General features: G+C 39.5%; 2 protein-coding genes and 1 pseudogene across 2 annotated transcripts; 1 reads left to right on the top strand and 2 right to left on the bottom strand.

The window, feature by feature from the left end:
* Positions 1–21: 21 nt before the first annotated feature.
* On the bottom strand, positions 22–14,159 carry polr1a (RNA polymerase I subunit A). Its single transcript, XM_043258026.1, is given in 42 exon segments — positions 22–228; positions 327–491; positions 574–649; positions 651–692; positions 782–843; positions 846–981; positions 1,477–1,740; positions 2,183–2,290; positions 2,373–2,502; positions 2,580–2,740; positions 3,199–3,293; positions 3,296–3,335; positions 3,510–3,622; positions 3,625–3,674; positions 4,059–4,273; positions 4,691–4,797; positions 4,800–4,911; positions 5,701–5,866; positions 5,969–6,051; positions 6,177–6,329; positions 6,618–6,716; positions 6,829–6,987; positions 7,646–7,730; positions 7,814–7,995; positions 8,760–8,785; positions 8,788–8,908; positions 9,074–9,265; positions 9,348–9,602; positions 10,000–10,025; positions 10,028–10,226; positions 10,551–10,673; positions 10,767–10,943; positions 11,402–11,564; positions 11,667–11,772; positions 11,861–11,941; positions 12,444–12,529; positions 12,659–12,744; positions 12,851–12,958; positions 13,052–13,156; positions 13,158–13,202; positions 13,531–13,735; positions 14,001–14,159. Coding segments are annotated over 42 exon segments (5,082 nt in total). The 5' UTR covers positions 14,078–14,159; the 3' UTR covers positions 22–130.
* Positions 14,160–15,338: 1,179 nt separating this feature from the next.
* On the top strand, positions 15,339–21,390 carry LOC122357857 (pentatricopeptide repeat domain-containing protein 3, mitochondrial-like). Its single transcript, XM_043257483.1, is given in 26 exon segments — positions 15,339–15,456; positions 15,631–15,683; positions 15,792–15,822; positions 15,901–15,946; positions 16,041–16,109; positions 16,397–16,454; positions 16,457–16,500; positions 16,588–16,689; positions 16,692–16,713; positions 16,804–16,913; positions 17,143–17,219; positions 17,308–17,395; positions 17,478–17,538; positions 17,632–17,714; positions 17,786–17,930; positions 18,027–18,077; positions 18,162–18,251; positions 18,635–18,663; positions 18,753–18,859; positions 19,028–19,106; positions 19,191–19,281; positions 19,560–19,642; positions 20,233–20,378; positions 20,468–20,509; positions 20,632–20,793; positions 20,878–21,390. Coding segments are annotated over 26 exon segments (2,007 nt in total). The 5' UTR covers positions 15,339–15,364; the 3' UTR covers positions 20,924–21,390.
* Positions 21,391–23,629: 2,239 nt separating this feature from the next.
* Positions 23,630–24,404, bottom strand: part of LOC122358171 — a 10,846-nt pseudogene continuing 10,071 nt past the window's right edge.

Genomic DNA, 24,404 nt, shown 5'->3' with positions numbered 1-24,404 from the left:
CAACAACAATAATGACAATCATAAAAGTCAAAAGAAAAAATTTATTGATGTTATAGACAAGAAATATTGCGGTTTGTAATTCTGGCATCCATAGCAGTGAGTAAACTAATTCTCTAATCCCAGTCGATTACTATAACGGCTGTTTTAGATCGAAGAGGCCAGTTCCTCCTTTCACAACTTTTCCTACAACCAAGCAAGCCGAGGGCGAACGGAGTTTGTCATAAGAACCTAAAAAAACAGAAGCAAGAATTTAGACAACGGCTTAGCTAATCATTATCAACAATATGCATTATTCAAACTGGGTAAGAGTATTTAATGTATTGTACCTAGCATCGTTGCTTGCTTTAAAAACTTGTAACTGGTCTCAAAGGTCATCTGTTGAAGCGGGGAACTGTTTGATTGAATGCCAAATCTGTTGAGAGGCTTGAACTCCCCCTCAAAACACATGTAGTCAGCCACTAGAGAGAGATGGCGTGGGTCCACCTCAATACCTGTGAACAAAGGAACCAGTCAGATCTCCAATAAAACACAAGAGAGCTAGATGTGCCAAACAATCCTGTTTTGCTTCATTACCATAGACAGCAAACACATCTTTAATCTCCTTCTCAATGACTCTGATGGCCACCTCAATACCGTATGTGTTGGCCATAAGCGTGAACCTCATTGGAGTATAACCGGTTCAACTCCAGGATCTATTACAACAAAGCAGATTGTATCACATGCTAGTTCTAATACAAGTACCACATATTCCTGGAGAAATGTTGGACTGTATTGGACTCACATCAGCATGTTTGAACATCTCATGAATGTTGATGCCCTCCGTGTTGAGCACCATCTCTTTTTGCCCTCCTTTGTGGTGACTTCATTTAACAAGCAGCGTGTGATGCCCTTGGTCTCCATGATGACAGCATTCTGAGCCTGCTTCACCACCACCGATGTGAGGTCAAAGTGCACTTTAGTGAGGGGTAGGACCATGGTTAGCTGTCAAACAAAAGCAGCAACGCATTATGAATATGAAAACACTCATTTGCTCTAAACGCTTTGGTTCCATATGTACAACTTAAGATCGACTGGGGCCTGTTCCATAAAACAAGTTTACCAAATAAGCCAGGCTTATTTCAATCAATCAATCAATCAATCAATCATTTTTATTTATATAGCGCTTTTAACAACACAGGTTGCATCAAAGCACTAAACAGTATAAAGCTGAAGAGTACAATGACAGCGATGTATAATGACGAAGATTGAACAATTTGTTATTAATAGCGCAGAGAGCGGTCTCTGTAATCGATTCAACGATAATCGCTAGAAGTTAAGTGTCCCCAACAAAGCAAGACAGAGGCGACAGCGGCAAGGATCTCAATTAGTCTGACTTATTATCAGTTGATTTTGTTCAAAATAAGTCAGACTAACTGAAATAAACCTGGCTTATTTGGTAAACTTGTTTTATGGAACAGGCCCCTGATTTGTACACACCTCACACCACAGCCCATGTTTGGTGTCATATTTGTAGTCCTCAAAGGTGGGGCTCAATTGAAGCCTGGCGCTGATCCTATTGGAGTCCAGTGAAGCTCCCTTTATCTGTACAGATTTGTTAAGACTCTGTGCTTCGTCTGCTAATTGACTTTCACCAGAATTTTCCTCTGTATTTTCCTGAGTATCTTCCTCATCCTCTTTCTCAGCCACATCCTCCACCTCATCATCAATGGCCGCCTCTCCTCTCTCGCTCTCATAGTCTACCTGAAAGATCAGATCATGTCAAATCATCATGTTGTGAATGTTTTTGTGTAAATGAGCAGTTGTAGTTTTGACTATTTTCTCACTATATGAGGACATAAACATTAACTTCACATTTTAATCAATCAATCATTATTTATGAAGTGCTTGCAGCAAAACAGATTGTATCAAAGCACTGACCAGACAATAAAAAACATTCTCATATATAAACACAAAAAACTCCAATGTCTTAACTTCAACATACCAAAAAAACCCACTTGAAATTATGACAAATGTATTACTATTAATATTAAAACTTCATTTAGGACTACAACAAATGTTTTCACCCGTTTAAAATTTTGACCCTAAAATGAAGTTTATTTCATTTTTTCATACACTGTCCACTCAGAAGAATTCTGCACTGCAAGACCATGATTATATTTAGAGATACGGTGAATTTTGATACCTCCTCTTCTTGTTTTTCTTTTCTCTTGGAATCGGAGGCATCAGCATCCCCTTCATTCGCCTCATCATCCACAATCCTGTGGTTTTCTGTACCTTCATCGCCATCATCCTGTGGAGGAGTCAGCATATTGAGGTCGTAAGATGTTTATGGCATGTCTATAGCACACTTGTGGCTTGTTGCGACTATCTACCTCTTTGTCTGCAATGTCATCGCCATCTTGACTACTGTTATTTGCTGTGACTTTGCACGTGTCCACCACATTGGCTGCAGCCATTTTAGCATTCAGCTTCTTAATGGCCTCCGGCAGCAAGCGGAAGAATCTGTAATGTAACAAGTCTATGAGATGATATTGAAATCCTTTGCAGTTAAATAGCTGCCTAAATGCTTTTAAGCGTACCTCTGCTCCATGAAATGAAGAATCTCATCAGGGGTGAGTAGCTTGTCTTGCTGGTATCGCTCTGGGGGCAGGAAGTGGAATGTGATATTGAAAACTCGTGACTTCTGGATCCTTTTCTCTGGCATGCGAAAAGTTTCTATCACATCCACTTTGTGAAGCACCTGTGCTCAGAAAGATCAAGAGCACATGGAAATTTAAACATTTAACAGTAGTTGACCTGACTGACCTTCTTCATTCCTTTTCAGAACCTGTATGATGTCCCTTTTACTTTAAAACTAAAAGATGTTTTGGAATATATGCACTTTTACAGGAGTGAATGGGAAATATTTAAAAATGAGATTTCTGTCCTCCACTGAAACTATACCAAACCTTCAAAGGATGTAAAAAGTTCCATAAAGACAAGTTTTCAAGTTTTGGTTGCATGGACTTGGAATAGAGACCAAAAAATCTCACAGGTTAAATATTGTTCTGATTTGTGTTTGGAAAAAAAACTTTTGAATTTGAGTAAATAATGGCAAAACAATGCATGAAAAATCTTTTACTGAATCACAGCATACTGACAAGTAAACACTGAAGCAAAACAATAAAATAATTAAACGCTGGATCAAGTTGTGCTCACCTCTGACAAACACACACGTGTTATCTTCTTCCTCAAAGTCTTAACACGTTTCAAGGCTTTCTTGGTCATCAGAACAGGAATGCTCATCATAGGGTTTTGATGTTAGAGCTTGCAATCATGAGTATTTCTCTTAATCTACAGAGAATGATTTCACATTGAAATGGTTTGGGTTTTTAATAGGTGAATCACAGTAACACAAAACAGTAATACTTCAAGTCTGCATGCAATTAGTTTACACCAACATTTAACCTTTTCATAGGAAAAGACAGTTCTTGATCTGGTATGCATATGCATAACTATTAAATCTGACCTTGTATATGCAGGGTAACGTTCATCTCTCCTCTGCCAGCAAAGTGGAAGGTGTTGAGGTCATTTGTGTGGATGGTTCTGCCAATGCTCTGAGCTGCTAGGAGACCCACGGCCTCCCGGGGTCACACAGAGAGCGCTGCCACTTCAGCAGTAGGAGATGCCTCAATCTGTGAGAGGGAAAACACTTGTTTACTGTAGTGCTCCTCAACCAGCAATGCAAGAGGGACACAAAACCGATTACAAAGATTAAAAACACCTCCTTTGATGTGAATTATGATTCAGTAAATCACGAATAGCTGAAAAATCATGTCAACTAATTTGTTCAAAGAACTTTCAGCTCATACAATTTCTGGAATTCTGAAACCCATTTTAAATCATTTTGGTTACTTAAAACGCTCTCAGTGTCTGCAATGGAAAAAATATTTTTAAACATACATGCCATGATGTCTTCATTAAATACTATGGTGAACAAATGGAAAACTATTTTACAAATAGCTATTTAATTAAGATATACTAATGTTTGACGCTGAATAGTTAACGTGAGGTCTTACCTATCTGTGTCAATGATTTCAGAGGAGATCGGAAATTCCTGCTTGGCGCACATCTGATCCAGGTAGGACTCAACAATGGATTCAAGCGTCTCAGACACTGAACCGAAGCAGATGTCTGGCGGTAAAGAAACCAGACACGGGTCTGGACAATGAGACGTCTTCTTTAAATACTTCTTTCGGCCAGAGGCGTCCAGAGCTCTCCAGTTCTCCAAAAGCTAAACACATAAAAACTCACCATCATGTAGGTAACGTAGGCACAAGTGCAAGGCAGGCTAACTAGGGTTTGGTATAGCTTGAATTCCAAAGATTTCAATTCCACTTATTGATTTTGATTCCTAGTTTAAATTCCAATAATATTAAAAAAACCAATATCAAACATTTAGATGCCAAACATTCTGTCTTTTTGAAAATGTAAAAGCACTGCATGCTTTATTATATATTTATAATCTATATAGATATATAGATTAATTACAATTATGAAATATTCAAGACCAGTGTCTGATTAAAGTAATGACAGTAAGTGCTAAAGTGACAAGATTTGGGGAATTGAAACATCTTTCTAAACAAGTACTTCACAGGTTGCTCTTGTCAGACATTTGTAGGCTAAAACCCATCAACAAATGCCTCAGTACCTGTAGAGAAGAGGGATCTCTCCCATTGGCCAGTGTCTTGTTTTCTACTTGAGACTTCAGCTTGCTCTGTTTCTTCTGTGAGTAGAGCAGGAAGGCACCATCCTGAGTGAAACATGCTCATGTTTGGCTTTCCATTTCTTGAGAGCCTTAAAGTGACTAAGTGCTGCCCCTGCATCCATTTTAGCCAGAACTTCATCCAGACACTTTGACTTTCTGATAACCTACAAAACATTGTATAAAATGTTAAAGGTGCAGATATTAGCATGCATCAATGCAATGGTAAACAGACATGTCTATTTAGTCTTATTACAATATCATTAATAATGGCAATATTAGTCTGTTTCAGATTTCCATTATCTTGCATTCAGAAAAATCAATTCATAATAAACCCTGTGCATAGCTGACATTCTCTTAAAGTACTTATTATGCGACTTCTATTTTTCTTTTCTTTAGTGTGGTATGTAGATGTTTGTGCATGTATAAGTTACAAAGCTCAAATTCTCCCACAAAAAGAGAAGTATGAACCAGACCGGGCTAAAACACCTCACCCCACATGTTTACAATGTCATGTTTGCATAATGCAGCCCAAATGGTCACGTAAAGAGAAGGAAGGCATGGTTACAGTAACACAGCAGCCATGTTGGGAGACGCTATGTGAGAAAGCAAAAATCACTTTCAATGGTTTTCCAAAAATGCAGATAGGAATCATTGGGACTGTACAGAACAGCACATCCCAGATGTTTTCATTTGTGCAACACCATTTTATTGACGACAATTTTTTTAACTTAGGAGAGTACAAAAGGGTTGTGTGCAAAGGCTATGTCTAAAAAAGGCTGGTCAATTCGATTTGGCTCTGACAATCTAGTGCTTCTGAATCAGCGACTGTAAATATGTGTTGTTATTAAATATTTGCTATTGACTGTTCAAATGTGTGAGTTTTGCATCCTGTGCGTGTGCATCTGAGCGAGCAAGAGACAGAGTGTCACATCACAGCCCTAAGGCATGGTTACCTCGTAGTTGTCTTTGATGAAGGGGAACTGCTGCGGCTGCAGGAACTGGGTCTTGGGGATGTCTAGCCCATCCTCTCCATAAAGAAATTGGACCACACTTCCATCACTGTCTCGGACAGTCAAATCATACTGGACCACCAGACCTTCTAGATGCTTGATCACACACCTGAATCACCCAATGCAGTATGCGTCACAATACAACAAACTACAATACAACAGTTTCACAGAGATTTTAGTGAATGCTGTTTTTAGTTAGAACCAGATCTACCTCTGCAAATAACCAGATCGACTGGTTTTGACAGCAGTGTCCACAAGACCTTCGCGACCAGCCATACAATGAAAAAAGAACTCCTGAAATATGAAGAAAGCCTCCAGTTAAATAGAATTCAAGTTTCAATATTAACTGAATACTAATTCTAAAAATAAGAGGAGACTTTCTGGGAACAAAAAAAAATTAAGACTAGCTCTGAACATACAGGAGGCTTGATTCCCGTCAAGAATCTGCCGATTCTGAAATCCTCGGATCGTGGCTGAGGTTCATAGGGCTGAAAGCAGGGAAGGGACTTCCCAGAAGGCATCAGAGGCGGTCGGCGGCCCTCCAGCTCAATCTGACCCAATAAACAGGAGATCTGCACATAAACAGGAACTTGGTATTAGCTGAATAACATGCCATGCTCAAACCTTGCTTAAATGTGCAGTGGTGATGGAAGAACACAATAGTTACGGCTGCTGGTCAAATTGTTTGACATTAGCACAATCCTGATTTTCTTTACCCAAATATAAGATCACTTAAAATTAGACTTTAAACTTTTCAAATTTGAGCTATTTTAAAGGCACGGAGGAACCCTGTAAAATTAATAGTAATAAAAAAGCTGCTATGTTCAGTTGCTGAATACAGATAATGGAGGAAGCATTACCTGCATAGTATTGACAGTTGAACCCTTGGCTCCTGACTGCACCATCAGCTGTAGGTTGTTTTCTGGGAAGGAACGGTGGAGACCTAGCGGCATGCACACCTGATAACAACAGATCATATATGATGAAAACCACTGAGACAAAGAGTGACTTCAAACAAAGACATGAAGACACAAGCTCTGCATTTTCGAGATGTCCTGTTAAGACGTGCACCTTGTTGATGTTGTTGTTCACTTGATTGACCTCCTCTTTAAACTTCAGGTCCACCACGTTGAAATCTCTCTGGTCTGTGTTCAGATGAGCATCTTGCCAGCGTTCTCTGGCTTCAGTGTCTCCCACAGCTGCAGGGAGGTTAAACGCAGCTCGGAGTGCCTGTTGTCAAGCAAGAAATTAAAAGAACATGACCTCCGTTTGAAGATAGGACAAGCACATTATTAAATACAAAACAAAAACATACACAACAAACACAAAAGAAAATGAAGGGTGAGGCAAAAAAAACATCCAGAGGCCAAAAGATCCATAGCCACCCACACACTCCTTTAACAGATAGGGAGAGTCGGACTGTAAGACTACAGCAAATAATATGCGTAAAAAGTCTATTATCAAACTCTGACAAAACTCAAATTGATACATTTTTGAGCAAATTACATCTAGAATTGTTGCACTGCAGGATGCACAGGTCACTTTAGTTCATGTTTCAACTCAAAGAGTATTTACTCAAAGTACATTTTTACTGTAATAAAGTTTCTAAGATTAGCATACTTGATAAGCAAAAGAGAAATTGACGCAAGTAAGCCTAAAGAACGTACATTGCAAAGGAAGTGAATCATTTTATTGTATTATTACATTACATTTTTAATCAATTTATTTTCAAATGCACTTTTACTGTTCCTGGTCAAAAATGAACTAATTTTCTCTGTAACTTTGTAGGGCAACAAAATTTTGTAATCTTACTTTCAGTAAAACAAGGAACCTAAATAGTTAAAATTGTCGTATGTAACAGGAATGAGCTGATCAATCTCTGATTTACCTTGGAGCCACACGTGACTGACGTTTGGATAATTTTCCTCCTCTGTTTGTTGGCCCCATTTTTTACTAGAATGTCTTCCACACCTGTCAGAAAAAAAAAGTTCAATAGAAAATACCATTCTACCTTCTCTGTTCAACAAGATGAGCTGGTATTGACACGTGATCTTGCAAGGTGAAACCACGGTAAAGCTGCAGGTAGGCAGTGAAGAGTCGTGCCAGACAGCTGAGCAGTTTGCCGCTGGTCTCTCCTCCGTACAGCTCGTAGCAGCAGTGGACCAAACCGTACGCTGAGCTGCCGTAGTGAGCTTTATCCAGAACCCCCATCAAGAGCTCTCCCTGACGAATGACCACCTGACCAACACAGTGCATCGCATTACTACACCTTTTAAAAAATATTCTACCAAGCTCTGCTGTAAACTGGGATAATTATTCCTCATCTGTTCATCTTTGCTGGAATTGTCATATCATACAGTAACAAGTCAAGAAATTGCTCATCAAGTTTCCACAGTATCCAACCATAGATTTAAAAGAAAAGGACAATTCTCTCTAGGCTTTAAAACACTTGACACTGACACATAATCGCGCAATATATTCATCAGCAACTTGTCAGCAAAGCCAGTTCTTTGATTAGCGGTACATCTCCATCACTTGTATTCAAATGGAGTGGGGTTAATACACAGAGTCATAGATCACTGAGAAGCTGATCTTAAAACATGTTAGTGCCTTTGTTTTGTTTTTAAGGCGCACACCTGACATGTTTGTAATGTCTTAATAAAATGACTTAAATGTCCCGATTGAACTATGGCTAATCTTGGCTTTGTCTAAGCCCTGTCTGTGAAACCAGGCCTAAAAGTCTGGGAACTGTAGTCCAGATTTAGTCAATTAAGACTTGGGAGGACTCTGAGAGAGGGATTTGACATCTGAAAACCCCAGTTATGAAAACTCATGGAGGTTTCTCATTTCTCTCCCTTTTTATTTGTATTTTATAAACTACTCTCCTCTTTTTCATTAGAGATACTGAATGTTTTTGGCTACGCCAAAGTTACATGCACTTTTCATCATAGTTTATTAAAAAAAAAAGTATTGTGCATCAGCACTGTTCTAAAGAACATTACCTGAGATTCACACATAGTTTCGGCCTGTATCCTGGAACAACTCTGGGAGGTTCTTTCACCCAGGCTTTACCTGGAATCTTTGCTTTGCCCATCAAATTTAAAGGGATGCTATTTTCTGGAATTACATTCAGCAAAAGGGTCGACACCACCTTGAAAGACAGCAAGAACTTGGTATTTATGCAAGTCCAAATATCAGCTTTTGAATTGTTTTTGGAAAGTGTCTGTAAGAATGCGATTGGGATACATTGCAGTTTAAAGTATCTCTGACGCATAATATTTCTAAACAATAGAAACTGCACGTGCATGAAGATTACCTGCTTTCCTGTCCAGAGAGGCACAGGTTTAAAGAGCGCAGGAGGCAAGAGCTTCACTCTGCCGATCTTGTCTGTTAGGCCTCTGTAGACTAGTGCAGTGTACTGATCCCGTGTAAAAAAACAGCCACGGAGAGTCATGCTGGTGCCAGATACCATGTGGTCCTGAATCAGGCCGGCCAATGGCTTCCCATCCTACAAAAGGTGCAGAGACCAGTAAAATATTTTCCAACAATTCATGTTTGAAACCATTTTAATCTTCTAGACAAAGACTCACTTTAGGCACCAAGTACTGCTGGTCTGTGCTCACTAGTGTGTAGGCCTCAGCCCTGCCTAGCTCACTCTGAGGGAAGTGAGCGTTCATCTCGTCACCATCAAAGTCAGCGTTGTAGGCCTTACAGTTGGCATAATGTAATCGGAGCACTTTCTCTCCAGGCAGAATGCGAGCACAGTGGGCCTGAATCGATGGTCTGTGGAGAGTGGGCTGACGGTTTAATAGCAGCACATCCCCATTCTTGATGTGGCGATTGACCTGCAAGAGAGAATCAGATGTCTAAGCACTGGATACACAAATAATAATAAAAAAAAAACAATGTTGACTTTGCACAGGCAGGAAGCTTCATTTAAAACTATATTAACTACTATATTTATATTTTCACAGTGTATTAACAGAAGAACGTGAAGCAATTAGGAGTGTGCAATACGTTGGCTATGCAACTTAATTGTTGTTTTAATTTTTTAAACTGTGTTTAAATTGTATTAGTAGGGTCTTTTTGTTCTAACTGAATTTTGATTGAATGTCACAAACACTGATGCATACATCTAATATGGCCATGTTTCACAGAGAGCTTTTAGCAACTATTTTACAGTATGACTCATGCATCAGATACAAAATTAATCCAAAAAGCAATGAGTCTTTGATGACTCACAATCTTCATGGGTATCCTGTGCTGGCGGTGCTGGGCGTCAGCAGCTGTTTGGCCACGGCTTCTCTCTGGGTCAGGTTGCTGCTGCTCAGGATGGTCCGGGACCCATCTTCATTAATGACCATGGAGGCTCCAGGGTGGACACTGGGTCCATTCAGCACCGCCTGCCTGAGTTCCTTCACGTTCCAGGGTGTCACTGGCTGTGGGTACGTTAACTTGGTAGCAAAGACCTAGAGGAACCATATCGAAAAACTTGCTTTTAAATATTTTGTACAATGGCTGCTGAACTGGATATTTCACTGCAAATGAATGGCATTTTCATGTCTCTTGTATGACTCTGAACTCGCTCCCTTTCCATATCAAAGCAAGAACAGAGACAGCTGCTACAGCTCCTGGACATTAGTATGAATTAGATGGTGAATGACACATCTATGTATTTCTTTACTTGACAAATAGTTGTTTAAAAAGCAAAGTAATGGAAAAACCCCGATAACATCCATTATCCTCACATACCACACAAAAACACTATTTAAAGGAAAAATCCAATGACTTACCATTGGTATTCCAATTTCATTGGTTCCGATGTACATATCAGGACAAATGACAGAGCGCGCAGCATAATCCACACGCTTTCCCATCATATGCTTCCTGAACAAGCCATCTTTCTTCTCCAAGAGCTGAGAAACAAAGAGACAACCACCGCAAAACATTATTTCCCAGCTTTTTTAGTGCATGATAGGTTCTGGTCTTGAGATCCGTCACACACTGACCTGACGGACTCCTGGGAACTTCTCAGTACTCAGTTTGTCCATTTCGCTGTCAAACACAATGTTGACGTGACTCTGCAGGTGGATCCACATGTTATAGAGCTTGTCTGTTAGATTCACTCCTTGGATGTCCGATAAGAAGGTCTGATCTATCTGACCAATATCTGCGGATTCACTGGGCTGAAGAAGTGACAGATAATGAATACACACGGCACTTCTTATAAAAGAGGGTGCAAATATTTGGACAACTGAACAATGACATCAACACATCAACACAATACTTCCTCAAATGACTGAAAATAATTTATAATAATTTAAAAGTCAACAATGAACTTCTTCAAAATTCTGATCATTTTATAGGTTTAAATTAAGCTCTAAATTAAGACCCGCCCAATAAATCCTGATCATGAAAATGGTGAAAAACTGTTTAACAGTGTATAAATCCACCATTGAGTATTATATAGTTCACAGTCTTCATAACATGCATTTCTAATTTGTTTACAAACAATTCTTAAAATTTTACACAAACCTCTACAAACCCAAATTATCTAGCCCCTACTTCAGTGCGGGCTAAATTCACAATCCTTTTGTTTCCCCTTTTTCTGTTTACATTTGAATTACTTCTACATTCGTCCCACCTGCACCACCTCTGTCTGTGTGTCTTCAACGCTGTTGGTTTTCTCAGCAGCGATGAGTGCGAGTAGTTTCTGAATCATGAAGTTATCCTTTAACACGGCCTGCAGGTTCACGGTCTGTCCGTTGGTGAACATCTGGTCTCCCAAACGATTAATAGGCCTGTACCTTTAAAAACACCACACAAACACAAATCATAAAGTGCATCATCTCAGTGGCGTCTAACAGGTTGTTGCCTGCAGGACGTTGCTCATACAGTGATGAACTTACCTGCATGGAGGAACCACAAGCAACTCCAAAAAGAAAACTTCAGGACTGAAGCCTTTCTCTGAATTATTCATGTCAAATCCTGAAAACAGATGCTTCAGGAAGAAACCTTGGAAATCAAAACAATACATTAAAAAAAACTTTTTTGCATTATGAAACCTAGAAAGAAAATTTTCACTAAGCTTAACCTTTCCTACCTTCCTTCTCCCAGAGGTTGATGACATGTTCTCGTGCCAAACTTGGAGTCAAGAATCCACGTTTGGTAATCAGAGAATCATCTGAAGGCAAACACAAATACCAGAGATACATTTTAAATAATTATTCAAGACATTTTTTAAATATTGCTGTTTATTTTTGCTATTTATTTCTCTGCTGTAAATTTACTGATGCAATAATTTATGGAATCGTTTTATCATTCCATTCAAGTCAATTAATTAAACAATATAAAATTATTTTACGTTACTTTCAGTTTATCACATCACATGCACTTAAGTTATGAGAGAAACTTAAAACACTTCATAACCTGTACGGTCTTATTTAAATGATCCTGCTCTCCTGTTATATATTGCTTCTTTGAGTGATGCGCTTATTCATTTAGTGAAGTTCATAAGAAGTGAAGTGCTAAGAGATTTCATTCAGTCACATCAAACACTTTGCTTGGATTCTTCAATTTTGGATTTTATATTTCTGTTTTTTTCCCCACACAGTTTTCAAATTCCATACCTGATGTTTTTGCAGCTGATTACAAAAACAGTGCACAAGTATGAAATGCAAACTTACCATCCTTTTCTGTGCTTGCTTTGAATAATCCTTGTATGACAATGAGTTTGCTGTTGTGTTCCCTGCGCACAGTCATTCTACCAGCTCTGAAACACACACACACACACACACACACACACACACACACACACACACACATTCTCATTGCAGAACATATGCATGAGCCACTTAACTATTACTGTTAGACTACAACTATTAGAACAAGTTGAGCTCACCTGCAATTTGGACACTTCTTTGGTCTCATGTGTACTCTCCAGAAATTGTTAATGAGACTGGACTTTTTCTCACAGATATGTTTGATCTGAAATCAAAGCGAATTACTAAAATGCAACTACAAAGTGCACAGAAGAATTTAATATGATTTAAATAAAAGAAAAAACACAGAGATGGAAGAGTTTCAGACTCACAGGAGAAGTGTGCTGCTTGTCTTCATTGGCTTTTAGGATGGGTGTAATAAACTCATTCATAGCTTCTTGGATTTCTATTCCAGACAGCTGAGCATTGCCCTCCACCAACTTACAGAAGATGACAAAACCGCAATATAGAAGCGCTACTCTCCACAAGATAACGTGCTCTGAACTCATTGACAAGCTTCAGTATTTTCTGACCTGATTGAGAACGCTCTCAAGCTCATACACCTCCTTCATGGCACCCACATCAAGGAGCTTCAGCTGGCCCAGCAGTAAATGAACAGCCGATCTCGGACACTTCATTCGTATGGCATGCAAGGCATGAACCTCGCATGAGCAGATATAATTTCTGTAAAGACAATGATGGTAAGGGTTACACAAAATATGGACATACAATTTCTTTTTTTGCTGTACCGTGTCAGTGGCAAATATCAGTTTACATTTCTAACCCTAACCCTAAATCATTCAGATACAGATTTAGTCTGTCTCGGTTTGATCAATGTCTACATGTCACTCCAGACAAATTGTATCAGATATCACCACTGAGGAGTGTGTGTGTGTGTGTGAGTGTATTAGGTACCAAAACAAAAGAAAACCGAATGACAGACTTTAGCCCCACATAAACAAACCGCATGAAACCTGCAAAGGAGAACATGCAACGGCACAATGACACTTACATCAAAAAACATTGGGTTGTAGGCAGGAAGGGGCAGATCTATGTGACCAAAGTGGCCAGGACAGCTGGTGTAGTCCTGCATACAGGTGGAGCAGATCTCCTTGTTATCAGCTGGACCCAGCGCCAGGTCATACAGCCCGTTTGGAGCGGCATTGCCCACATTATCCAACAGCTGGGAATTAGTGATAGTTTTCACACTCAGCTTCCTGTGACACAGAAAACACGTGGAAGTTGTCAGAAGGTCCATATATATGGATTAATGCTTGCGTGTCAGTCAAACGTAAAGGAATATTTAAAACAGACATGTTATGGCAAACACTGTGACAACTACAGCATAAGTTCAGCTTGTCAAAATAACTGTACGCTTTTATTAAGAATTAGCCATGGATGTTTGTAGCAATACGTAACTGAGCTCCGGCTAGTTCTTTAGCTGTGCTGGGTAACTTATGTGTTGTGCAGTTGTATTATTACCTTATTTCATCGGCGGAGAACAAGCCAAACACTATTCCTTCTAATCGCCTCCATGGCGTTTCTTTTGAAAACAGCATTTTCCTAATAATAAATGCATAAATTAGAAAAGAAAACTCTCTGTGTTCCCCATGTGCGTCATGTGGAGCTGTAACACGTGGGAACGTGTACCGAGAGATCGGACGAAACCAAATAACACGCACGGGTGTATTTACTGGAATATGATCAAAAGCGAGAGAAGTAGAGACAATGGCATTATAAAAATAATATTATAGAATAATTATAAAGTAGTATAATACCCTTCTGCGGAATTATCTAATTCTGCGGAGTCGTATAAAGAATATATTATTTTGCGTTTTTAAATGGTATATCCCGACCCCAGAAAATGAACTGCAAAAAGGAAATCTAAGTAAATTTAAAAAAGATTAAATGATGTTATTATTTTTAAAAATCTATTTTGTATTTTAACTTTCAATTAGATATTGAAATTCTTGCGTTTTTAACTACAGATAAATTATTGTCCAGAGTCCAGACAATAAAAAAGTATTAGGCACTGTTTTGGTCACATGATACGTGTGACCTTTCTCAGCGCTCCATAAAATGGACTAATCACAGCTGACTGTGGTGGAGCCGCGGACTTTTCTGCGTTCTGAGCCGCCAATCGCCCCCTGCGGGAGTATCTCTATTTTTTCATGGAAAACTTTGGATCTAACATTTGGTGCACTTTATTAGTTCTGGCAGAGACCCCCCTTTTTGAATTGTAATATCCATCTTGTGAAAAAAACACAAGTCACACGCAAATTATTTAGACAACCCAACGGAGCTCATACTGTCAATTCTGTGCAGATTACTTGATGTTTTTATGAAAATAAACTCAAGGCCACATTTTATTCCAACGATCTTATTTGTAATTGTTATTTTATAAATATTATTATATTCTAATTATTACAGAATGTCACTGTTGTCTGTGGTAGCACTAGAATGTACAATAATATTTTTCTTACACATACTACTACTACTAATAGTAAATGTAGTAGCAATGTTAGTAAGAAATAATAGTAGTTAATACACTTATACGTACAGTAGACCGACATAGTACTAAAATATGTTACAAATAATAATTGAATTATATATTATTATATATATATATATATTTTTTTTTTTAACATTTTTACTTTAACGTTTTTTGTTTGTTTGTTTTGTTTTATAATGCAAAAAATTATTACGTACAAAACAAACGGTCGTCCAAACAGCAGGTGGCACTGTCTAAAAACACGATAGGTCTGGAAGTGCTGGTCTAAACGTGCAGGTCTGACACTGCAGCTCCTCTCAGAGCGCCGGTGAATGACGTCACGCACTGTGGTGTCATGGCGTCCTCCTGTTCGCGAGCTCTCAAGCATCATGTGTGTAAGAGCAGCAGCATATTGCGCATTCATCTGCAGAAGTCATGGCCTAATAGGTAAGATAAATACATAGGGACAGACTTGTCCCGTTTTACCATACACCATTTTCTGGAACGCTTTATGTTTTTAAAGAGACGACTGGTTGTCTCTAGGTCATTTGAAGGGGCTGTATATGTCAGTTCAAGCTTTATCAGTGGCACAGAAACGCTTATAATGTGCTTTGATTACAGGAGTTTTGCTCTGAATTCGGCTGCAGATCAACAACCTGCCGTTTCTCCACAAGGTGTGACAATTATGCATTTTTAATAGGACTTATTGTATGCTTTCGCAAATTAAGATGTTTTCTAATTAGAAATAGACCCTTAACTTCTTCTTTCTTTCTTTTTTTCAGAAGAAATAGTCATTCCAAAGAAGAAAATATGGTGTGTAATGGTATAATAATAGTAATATAATTTCTTATATTTTTAATAGTTATTAACATCAATTTTTACTGTCATCAGGAGTAAAGAGGCTGTCTTACAGGCATTGGCGCCCACTGTGAAAAGGGTATGTTCATCAGACAACCGTAACAGCCATGTTAAAATGCTTTGGTTTATCAAATATCATGTAAGCGTAGTTACTGTGTATGTGTTTGTTCTAGGATCCTACAGCCTCAGATTACAGATTTCAAGATGATTCATATCTCGCTCCAAAAACAGCATTAGAGTTTGTAAGTTTTTCATCAAATCATTTCTGGTTTTCAGTTCAGACTGTTAGTTGTTAGATGTAGCATTTGAACCAATCAGACAGACACAATTTTTCATTAGATTAAGTAACAATTACAGATCCCTACTGGGCGCCAGTATATCTGTGAATGACCTCAGGCTCCGGTTACCATGGTAACCAGGACACCTTTTGTCAAGCCAGATAAACTTTATGAGCTAAAAGTCCCTTCCCACCTATTCTCTGCACATAACATGAAAACCTCCAACACAAACTGTGTTTTCTCCCACGCAGAAGTTATTTTCCTTGTCCCAGGAGTCAGGCAGAAATGCTGCCAAATATTTTATCAATACATACCGAAGTACTTCCAGAAAGACAACGCACAGCCTCATATTCCTGTGAGTATGCGGTATTTGCGCGTCGTCGTGCGATTTGCCTGTGAGGGGATGTGCTAACGAATGTGAAATACTTATTTCTGTTGGAAGTGTCTGATGCCGGAAACTCTAGAGGCTCAGATAGAAGGGTTGTCTGAAGCTGCTCTCATCGAGAGAATTCAGATGAGAAAAGTCAAAGCTGCCGTGGATCTGTAAATGACCAACTTCTGCAGGCCGGTGCGAAGGAGCAAGGCGAAACATTGCGTGTAATATTATGGCGGATGTTCGTTGTGTGTAACTGAATGACTGATCGCTGTATTTTCGCAGGTACATCGGTGTCATTGGACGTGACCAATCAGTTGTTAGATCTAATTTGTTTCTATGGAGATAATGCTCCCCCACAGGAGAACGTTCCAGAACAGAAGAATGAGCAGATGGTACGCATCATAAAACAATATTCAAGATGTTCTGTTGCTTTGGTGGCACAACTTTGCTTGCACATGTCAGAGTTTATATATCCAAAATGTGGATATTGAACCAGTAATACTGCTTAAAGTTGTCATTTTGTAATACTCAATAAGTCATCAGAGATCGTGTTATGTTGATATTTCTTTATCCTTTTTTTCTCCATTTAACAACACTCCTGACCCATGGGAAAAACCTCAGGAGGACGTCAAGAGTGTCCCGAAGACTAGACACGGAAGAGGCCCCAGAGCTAATGATTTACTGAAGGCCTCCTGGAAGTGAGTGCTTGCAGAATGTAAGAATGTGAAAACCGTTTGTATGCAGGCTAGTACACTGTCATCATGAGAGGTTGTCTCTCCCCCTTAGAGAGAATAATAATGCAGAGAGGATCTTTGCACTGCTGTCAGAGCCAAACACGCATTCATACAGCGCTCTGATACGAGGCATGGTGAAGGTAATTTATGCGGGAACTTCTTAGACGTTTCATTTCTGGTTTGATGACAGAAGTGTGACTGCACGCGTGTTTCTTTTCACAGTACGGCGCTTATTCTAAAGCGTTCAGCACCTACACCGACCTGCTCAACAACCGACTGAGAGGTGAGTCTGTCGGTTTATTAGACCCTTGAAACACTTCAACATTTTCTAAATGAGCGTTTGCCAAGCTGAGACGCTTCGTTTTGTTTTCTTCAGCCGATGTGCACATATTCAATGCCCTGATCGCAGCCGCCCCGGAAGTAAAAGAGAGATACAACGAAAAATGGGAGTTGATAGTGGTATGTGATTGAGGTTTTGTTGTGAAGCTGCTATGAAGTGCTTTCTGCCTCAGTATGCGTGTGTTTTGTAGGATCTTTTGAATCAGATGGCGGAGCAGAAGGTCAAGCCCAACCTCTTCACACTGAACGCTGTCCTGAAGGCTTTGAGACGCTGCGGCAATCTGGGGAAATCTCAGGCCTTTCCTGTGATCAGTGAAATGAAGGCTCTCTCCATCGGTCTGTTGCGCGATTCTTGCTTTTACGGGAAATAATTGGTTTATGATATTTAATGCCTGTTTTGGTGTATAATCAACTCTTTTTCTTTGATTGCAGAACCCAGTCTGGCCACGTACAATCACTTGCTCTCCATATTTTATAAACCAGGTCATAAAGAGCTCTTTCTTTTTATATTAAAATGGCAATTTTCTCAATTCTTAATCAGATGATCATGCGCTTCCCATCATGCAGGTACCCTAATTCAGGGCCAGATGGACGTTTTACAGAAAGTGATGAATGCAGTGTCAGGGAAGAGCTTCACTCCACAGGACCCTGATGATGGTGAACAGTTTTAATTCACTTGGCTTATCTTTGTACCTGGTACCCTCACTTGTGTTATCTGCCGTTCTCACTCTGCTTGCGTATTTGTGTATATAGGAGTTCCTGAAAATAATGAATGATGGGGTTTGCTGTGCTTCAGAGAAGAAGAAAAAAAAAAGTTGACCAGTTTAGTGTGGATTTGGTACAAAATTGAGATTTGGTGTATTTTAGACCTGAGACGGTTGTGTACTTACTTCCTGTTGCTTTCGTACGCTCTCAAGGGGCCAAGATCGCAACTGTGGGTACTGGGACAGGACACATGTATTGATGCCTTTTTGTAAAAGCTCCTACAGATTAAAATATCTACACAGTTGAATCACATCTGCATTTCTTTTGTTTTCCAGCACAGTTCTTCATTACCGCTATGAAAGTCGTAAGTGGATTTAAACGCGTACTTTGATGCATGAACAACACCGCTTCATGGTAAATGAAATGTAACCTTGTTGGCATTTGTATGTGCAGTGTATGGAAACTAAGGACGTTGAGCAGGCGTACAAGGTTCATGAGCTGATGGGCGTTGGAGAGAACTGGAGACTTCTGGGAAATGATCTCCATCAGAGCATTTACTAGTAAGTATAATCCAGCAAAAATGACAAGATCTTCACTGTTATTTAAGGACTGCTCCCATCGACCCTTCACCCAATGAGACACTAACCACACGACTGCTGCAACTAATACTACAGCAAAAATAATTAGCTGATCTCTTAAATATCGGGTTGCTTCTGTTTGTGTTTCAGTACACGGTTCTTAAGTCTGCTCTGTATGATGGAGAACGTTGACGTGATTCTGAAGTGGTACAGAGATCTTGTTCCTTCGGTAAGCGAAACATGATCATATGTATGCGGACACACACAGAATGGTGAGGTGCATTGATGTGGCTGGATGTGGTCTGGTTCACAGGTGTACTACCCCAGTTCTAACATCATGAGAGATCTGCTCCAGGCGCTTGATACCGACAACAGATTAGACCTCATCCCACAAATATGGAAAGGTGATTGATTGAACTCATAAACCAGATGGCTTTTTTATGAAGAAAATGTTTTGCGTGGGGACAGGGTTTCGTGTAGGGTTAAGGGATAGAAAATACAGTTTGTCCGTGTAGGGCACCTGTAAACTATATATGCAAGAACATGTGTGTTTTAAGTGTCTGATGTTTATAGAGGTTATTTGTTACTTTTCCTAGTACTGGATTTAGTACTATTGTTTTATTCTGGAATTGCATTCAGATGATTGACTTAAGGTACTATCAATTCAATAACTTTTCCACAGATATCAAACAGCTGGGGCAAGCCATCAGGCAGAATCTGGAAGAGTTGCTGAGACTAATGGCAAGAGAGAAGCACAGTCAGGAGGTATTACCTAATACACATCTAATTGGTTAATACTCAAGTTTTGTGATTTCATTTTCTGTTTAATTCTATGCCTCATCATTGGATTAAAACAATTAAGACTTTTTGGTTAATTTGGGGGGGCACGCTGGATATATAGCTTCACGGCCAAATCCTGACTGATGGCCATCCGTTTTTTCTTGTTAGTTCTCTGAGTTGATCGGTTTGTGGTCTTCTGCTTTCGTCCGCTTGCCTTTTGAGGGCTGACCATAGGTTCTACTGAAAAGCAACCCCACACATGGATAGTTTCAGGATGCTTTAGTGTTGGCTCAGCACAGGACTCACGGGGCTATCTTTCACCTTTCTTCTCCAAACAATTGATCTTCCAGATCTTCTTAAATGTTTTTCTTGGAGAAGTGGCTTCTTTACACCAGGCCATTGCAGATGCTCTCACACCACCTTGATTGTTGTTTTTGTTGTTTGATTTTTTACACTTGTTACATGTTGGGACGAGACAACCTCCATTATACTTTCCTTGAAGTTCTTGATAATCCTGTATTTTTTTTCCCCCCAATATTCTATGGACTTTTTTTTTTTTCTCTCTCTCTGGACAGGTGCAGGAATTGTTTGCTGAGTGTGCACTGGACATCAAGAAAATGTACCAAAGTGACTTGGACAATGCTTCGCTGAGCTGGACAGCCAGTTCTCTAAGTGACCTCATCTCAGTTCTACTAGCAGCTAATAGGAGACAGGACGCCTGGTATCATCATTTAATGCACTTCTGTAATGTGACCCAGGTCAAATTGAGTTAAAGCACAAAAAAACAACAGTTCTCCTCTCTTTATTCAGGGAAACGCTGAAACTTTTCAAAACGCACAAAAGAGTGCCAAGGTACGATCAAAAATAAGCAATTTTAGTTTCACTTTTTTTGGTACCAAAGAAGCTAATTTAAATAATTGTTATATTTCATGCTTAATAGCCTGAATATTCCCACTAATGTGTTGTTCTCTCAGTGACGAGCTGTTAAACAAGTTCTTGACGAGTATAAAGGAGGGCGGTGGTGAAGTGAATCAGGCGGTGGAGCTGGTGCAGATCTCAGCTGGCTTCTGTTTGCCCGAGACCCCAAAACTCATCCAGAGGGTCCAGCAGGAGTTTGAGCTCACAGACCAGCAGAGGTAAATGTTGCCTTTTCAGTTGAATTAATTAAAGAATCGAATTCTAATCTGGTCCTCTGTGGTCTTTTTTTTTTTATCTTTCAGAAACACTTTGTCTGATTTGGAGATTCAGACCTATAGCAGCGATTAAATCTCTGGCTGAGAGATGTCCTGCAGCGTGGATGGATCATAGCAGCTAAATATCAGCGTGTTCATTTTCAGTGTCACGAATAAATGAGTACTTAAACATGCTTGTCAAATGCGCAGATTTCAATCTTCATTCAGATGGAAAGTACTTTAAGAACAAAATGTTCATTCAAATTTCTTCATGGATTCTGGACTGGTTCTTGAGGATGGTTTCACCATTTCTGCCGATGTCTACAGAATTCTCATACAGCTATTGTTTAACTTTTAAAGAATAGAGCTGTAAGCAGCAATCATCTAATAAAATGTTTTGATTTAATAACATTTGAAAAGAGGTAAATATCCTGGGCCTGATGGTTTAGCGTAATACTTGTTCAGTATTTATTGCAAAAACACAAGACTGTATTAAGATTAGCAACTTGTCTTTTTAAACTATTATTGCACATTGTGTCCTCAATAAAACCCAATTATGTCCGTTCTGTTCTGACTACCTATTAGCAATAAAAAAGTGGCATGCTGATAACGTTTTTTTTTAAAGGTCATAGTTAGGCAAGTGTTTGAGTTAGCTTAATGAAATACAAAAATAACTCCAAGGTTTTGAGCTGTTTTTGAAGGAGTGTGATGTGCCCAACTAAATGGTGGGTTTGATGGAACCACAAGCAGTTCTGTCTTGATGATGAATTCTTTATGAATTCATTGCGCCTTTATGACATTTTCGGTTTCATTAAAAGTGTAGTTTAAGTGAAATAATTACCATTCATATATTCCTTAATCTATCACAATCTTCAATTAAAATATTGGCAATATACAAATATGCATAGCCTTTAAATACAGCCATGGCCAAAATTGATTTTTTTTCCTCACAGAAAGGTATTGCATTAACACATGTTTTGTGTGCGTATTAGAACAAAACAAAGAAAGGGAGGGAAAAAGCTAACTTCAAAAATGGGCTAGACAAAATTATTGGCACCTTTTCAAAATTGTGGATAAATAAGATTGTTTCTATCATGTAATGCTCCTTTAAACTCACCTGTGGCAAGTAACAGGTGTGGGCAATTTAAAGTCTTTGCATTGTGTGTCTGTGTGTGCCACACTAACAGGTGTGCATGGACAACAGCAAGAGGACTTGAGAACCAAAATTGTGGAAAAATATCATCAATCTCAATTTCAAAAGTCCATCTCCACAGATCTAGATTTTCACAGTGTGCAACATTATCAAGAAGTTTGCAATCCATGGCACTGTAACTAATCTCCCTGGGCGTGCATGGAAGAGAAAAGTTGATGAAAGGGTGCACAGAGGAAAGTAAGCAGCCTCAAACAAGTTCCAAAGAAACTCAAGTTGTCCTGCAGGCTAAGGGTGCATCAGTGTCAGTGCGAACTGTACATCGACATTTAAATGAAATGAAAGCGGCAGGAGGACCCCACTGTTGACACGGAGACATAAAAAGCATGACTACAGTTTGCCAAAATGTACTTGAATACGCCAAAATCCTTCTGGGAAAACGTCTTGTGGACAAATGAGACCAAGATAGAGCTTTTGGTAAAGCACATCATTCAAAGATGTTTTGGGGTTGTTTTGCTGCCTCTGGGTGTGCAAGGCATCATGAAATCTGAGGATTACCAAAGAACTTTGGGTCGCAAGCGTAGGGCCCAGTGTCAGAAAGCTGGGTTTGCGTCCGAGATCTTGGGTCTTCCAACAGGACAATGACCCCAAACATACTTCAAAAAGCACCCAGAAATGGATGGCAACAAAGCCCTGGAGAGTTTTGAAGTGGTCAGCAATGATTCCAGATCTAAATCCCATTGAACACCTGTGGAGAGATCTTAAAATGGTGCCCTTCAAATATGAGAGACCTGGAGCAGTTTGCAAAGGAAGAGTGAGCCAAAGGAATAAACATGTATTAATGCAATGCTTTTCTGTTGATTTGATTTTGATTTGGGGTGACTAGGATAGCAAAGTCATCTAATGGAATAAGAGTGGTTTCACGTTGGACTTCTAAACTAAAAAGTACAAATGTGTAACAGGACCAACAGCACTTTTGTTTTATACAAGTTTTATACATGGTAAATCCATAGAAATGGTTTATTAAGTAGACATTTCCTATGGATTTACCATGTAATTACTCAGTAAGTTAGACTTTACATATAAAGCGGTTGTTGTCCAGAATGTTACACTTTATATTTAAAGTGGACGGTTCCTAAGTAGTTAACATGTACCAACTCCACCAACACCAGATCCAACCCTTCCCACTTTACATGTCCTACCCATCTCCAACCCTGGATCAAACTATTACAATTACTCTTATGCATACTGTTGTTACAAAATGTATTTCTGTAATTCGTGTTACATTATTAAGTGTAATTCGTGACTTACACAAACCATTCTGAGGGCTGCTACATGTGTGTAGTTACAGGAATATTTAAGCGGTAGATACAATGTACCAATGTGTACTTACCACTGTGGTCACATACTATGTACACCTCTAGTTACTGTGTATATACACACACACACATTATCAGGAAAACAATATAAACTGGGACCAAATTTTATTGTTTTCAGTTAACCACTACTTAACCATCTCTTGACCTTGGTTACAACAATGCAGACAAGCAAATAATCGAAAATGCCATTATTGTCAACAACCATGATTTATTGATCTCAATACTGAATCAGAGGACTGATTATTCTCAACAGTTTGGGTTAATAAAACAACCAGTAAATATAACTGAAGCATTACATGTGAATTCTGAAACAGTGAACAGGTTCAGCATCACACTGCCGATCACAAGGCCTTTTAACCTGCTAAATGCACATTAAATCCTAACCAGTGAGATGTGCGCCATATACACTGAGGAGTGCCACTGCAGAGTGTTTCCAGCTTATCGACTACCGATTGGTCTGGATGGTAGGCCACAATTGTTTTAAGGGCAAAGACTTCCTGCAAAAGTGCTTTGGGCAGATAAGAAAAATTTTTTGGCTAGCACACAACCTATTTATAAATTAAACAGAGGAGCAGAAGGTTCCTTTAATAGCGGGCAAGTAACACTCCTCGTAATTTACATAATATCGACAGAGTGGGCGGCTAAGGGGCCTGTGTGGTGCCCAACCCTGCTGCGGCATTAGCATACGCCCGATAGCAGGCTAATCACCTGCTTTGTTTCTAAGGTGAGTCGGGCTTCCTTAAGCCAGTCCTGCGCCACACGCTGTGACTCGCCCCGAAGCTGGTTGACAAACTTAGCAGCTAGTTCCAGGTCGCCGCGCTCAATGCTGTAAGTGGCGTAGGCGAGCAGCCTGAACGTGTCGAGATCTTCGGGAGCTAGTTTAGCGGGTGGTGCTACTTGCTCCCTTTCAAACAAGAGGATGGACTGCAGGTAGGACAGGAAGTACTGGTACAGGCTGTTGCGTGTCTCATCGATAAGCGCCACGCGTCGCACAAGCCGGCGGATATCGTAGAAACGTGCGCGAAGGGAAGCTTCGCTGTAGATTC

This window comes from Puntigrus tetrazona, chromosome 14 (genome assembly GCF_018831695.1).
Source record: "Puntigrus tetrazona isolate hp1 chromosome 14, ASM1883169v1, whole genome shotgun sequence".
Lineage (NCBI taxonomy): Eukaryota > Metazoa > Chordata > Actinopteri > Cypriniformes > Cyprinidae > Puntigrus > Puntigrus tetrazona.
This window is presented reverse-complemented; position numbering and strand designations above follow the sequence as displayed.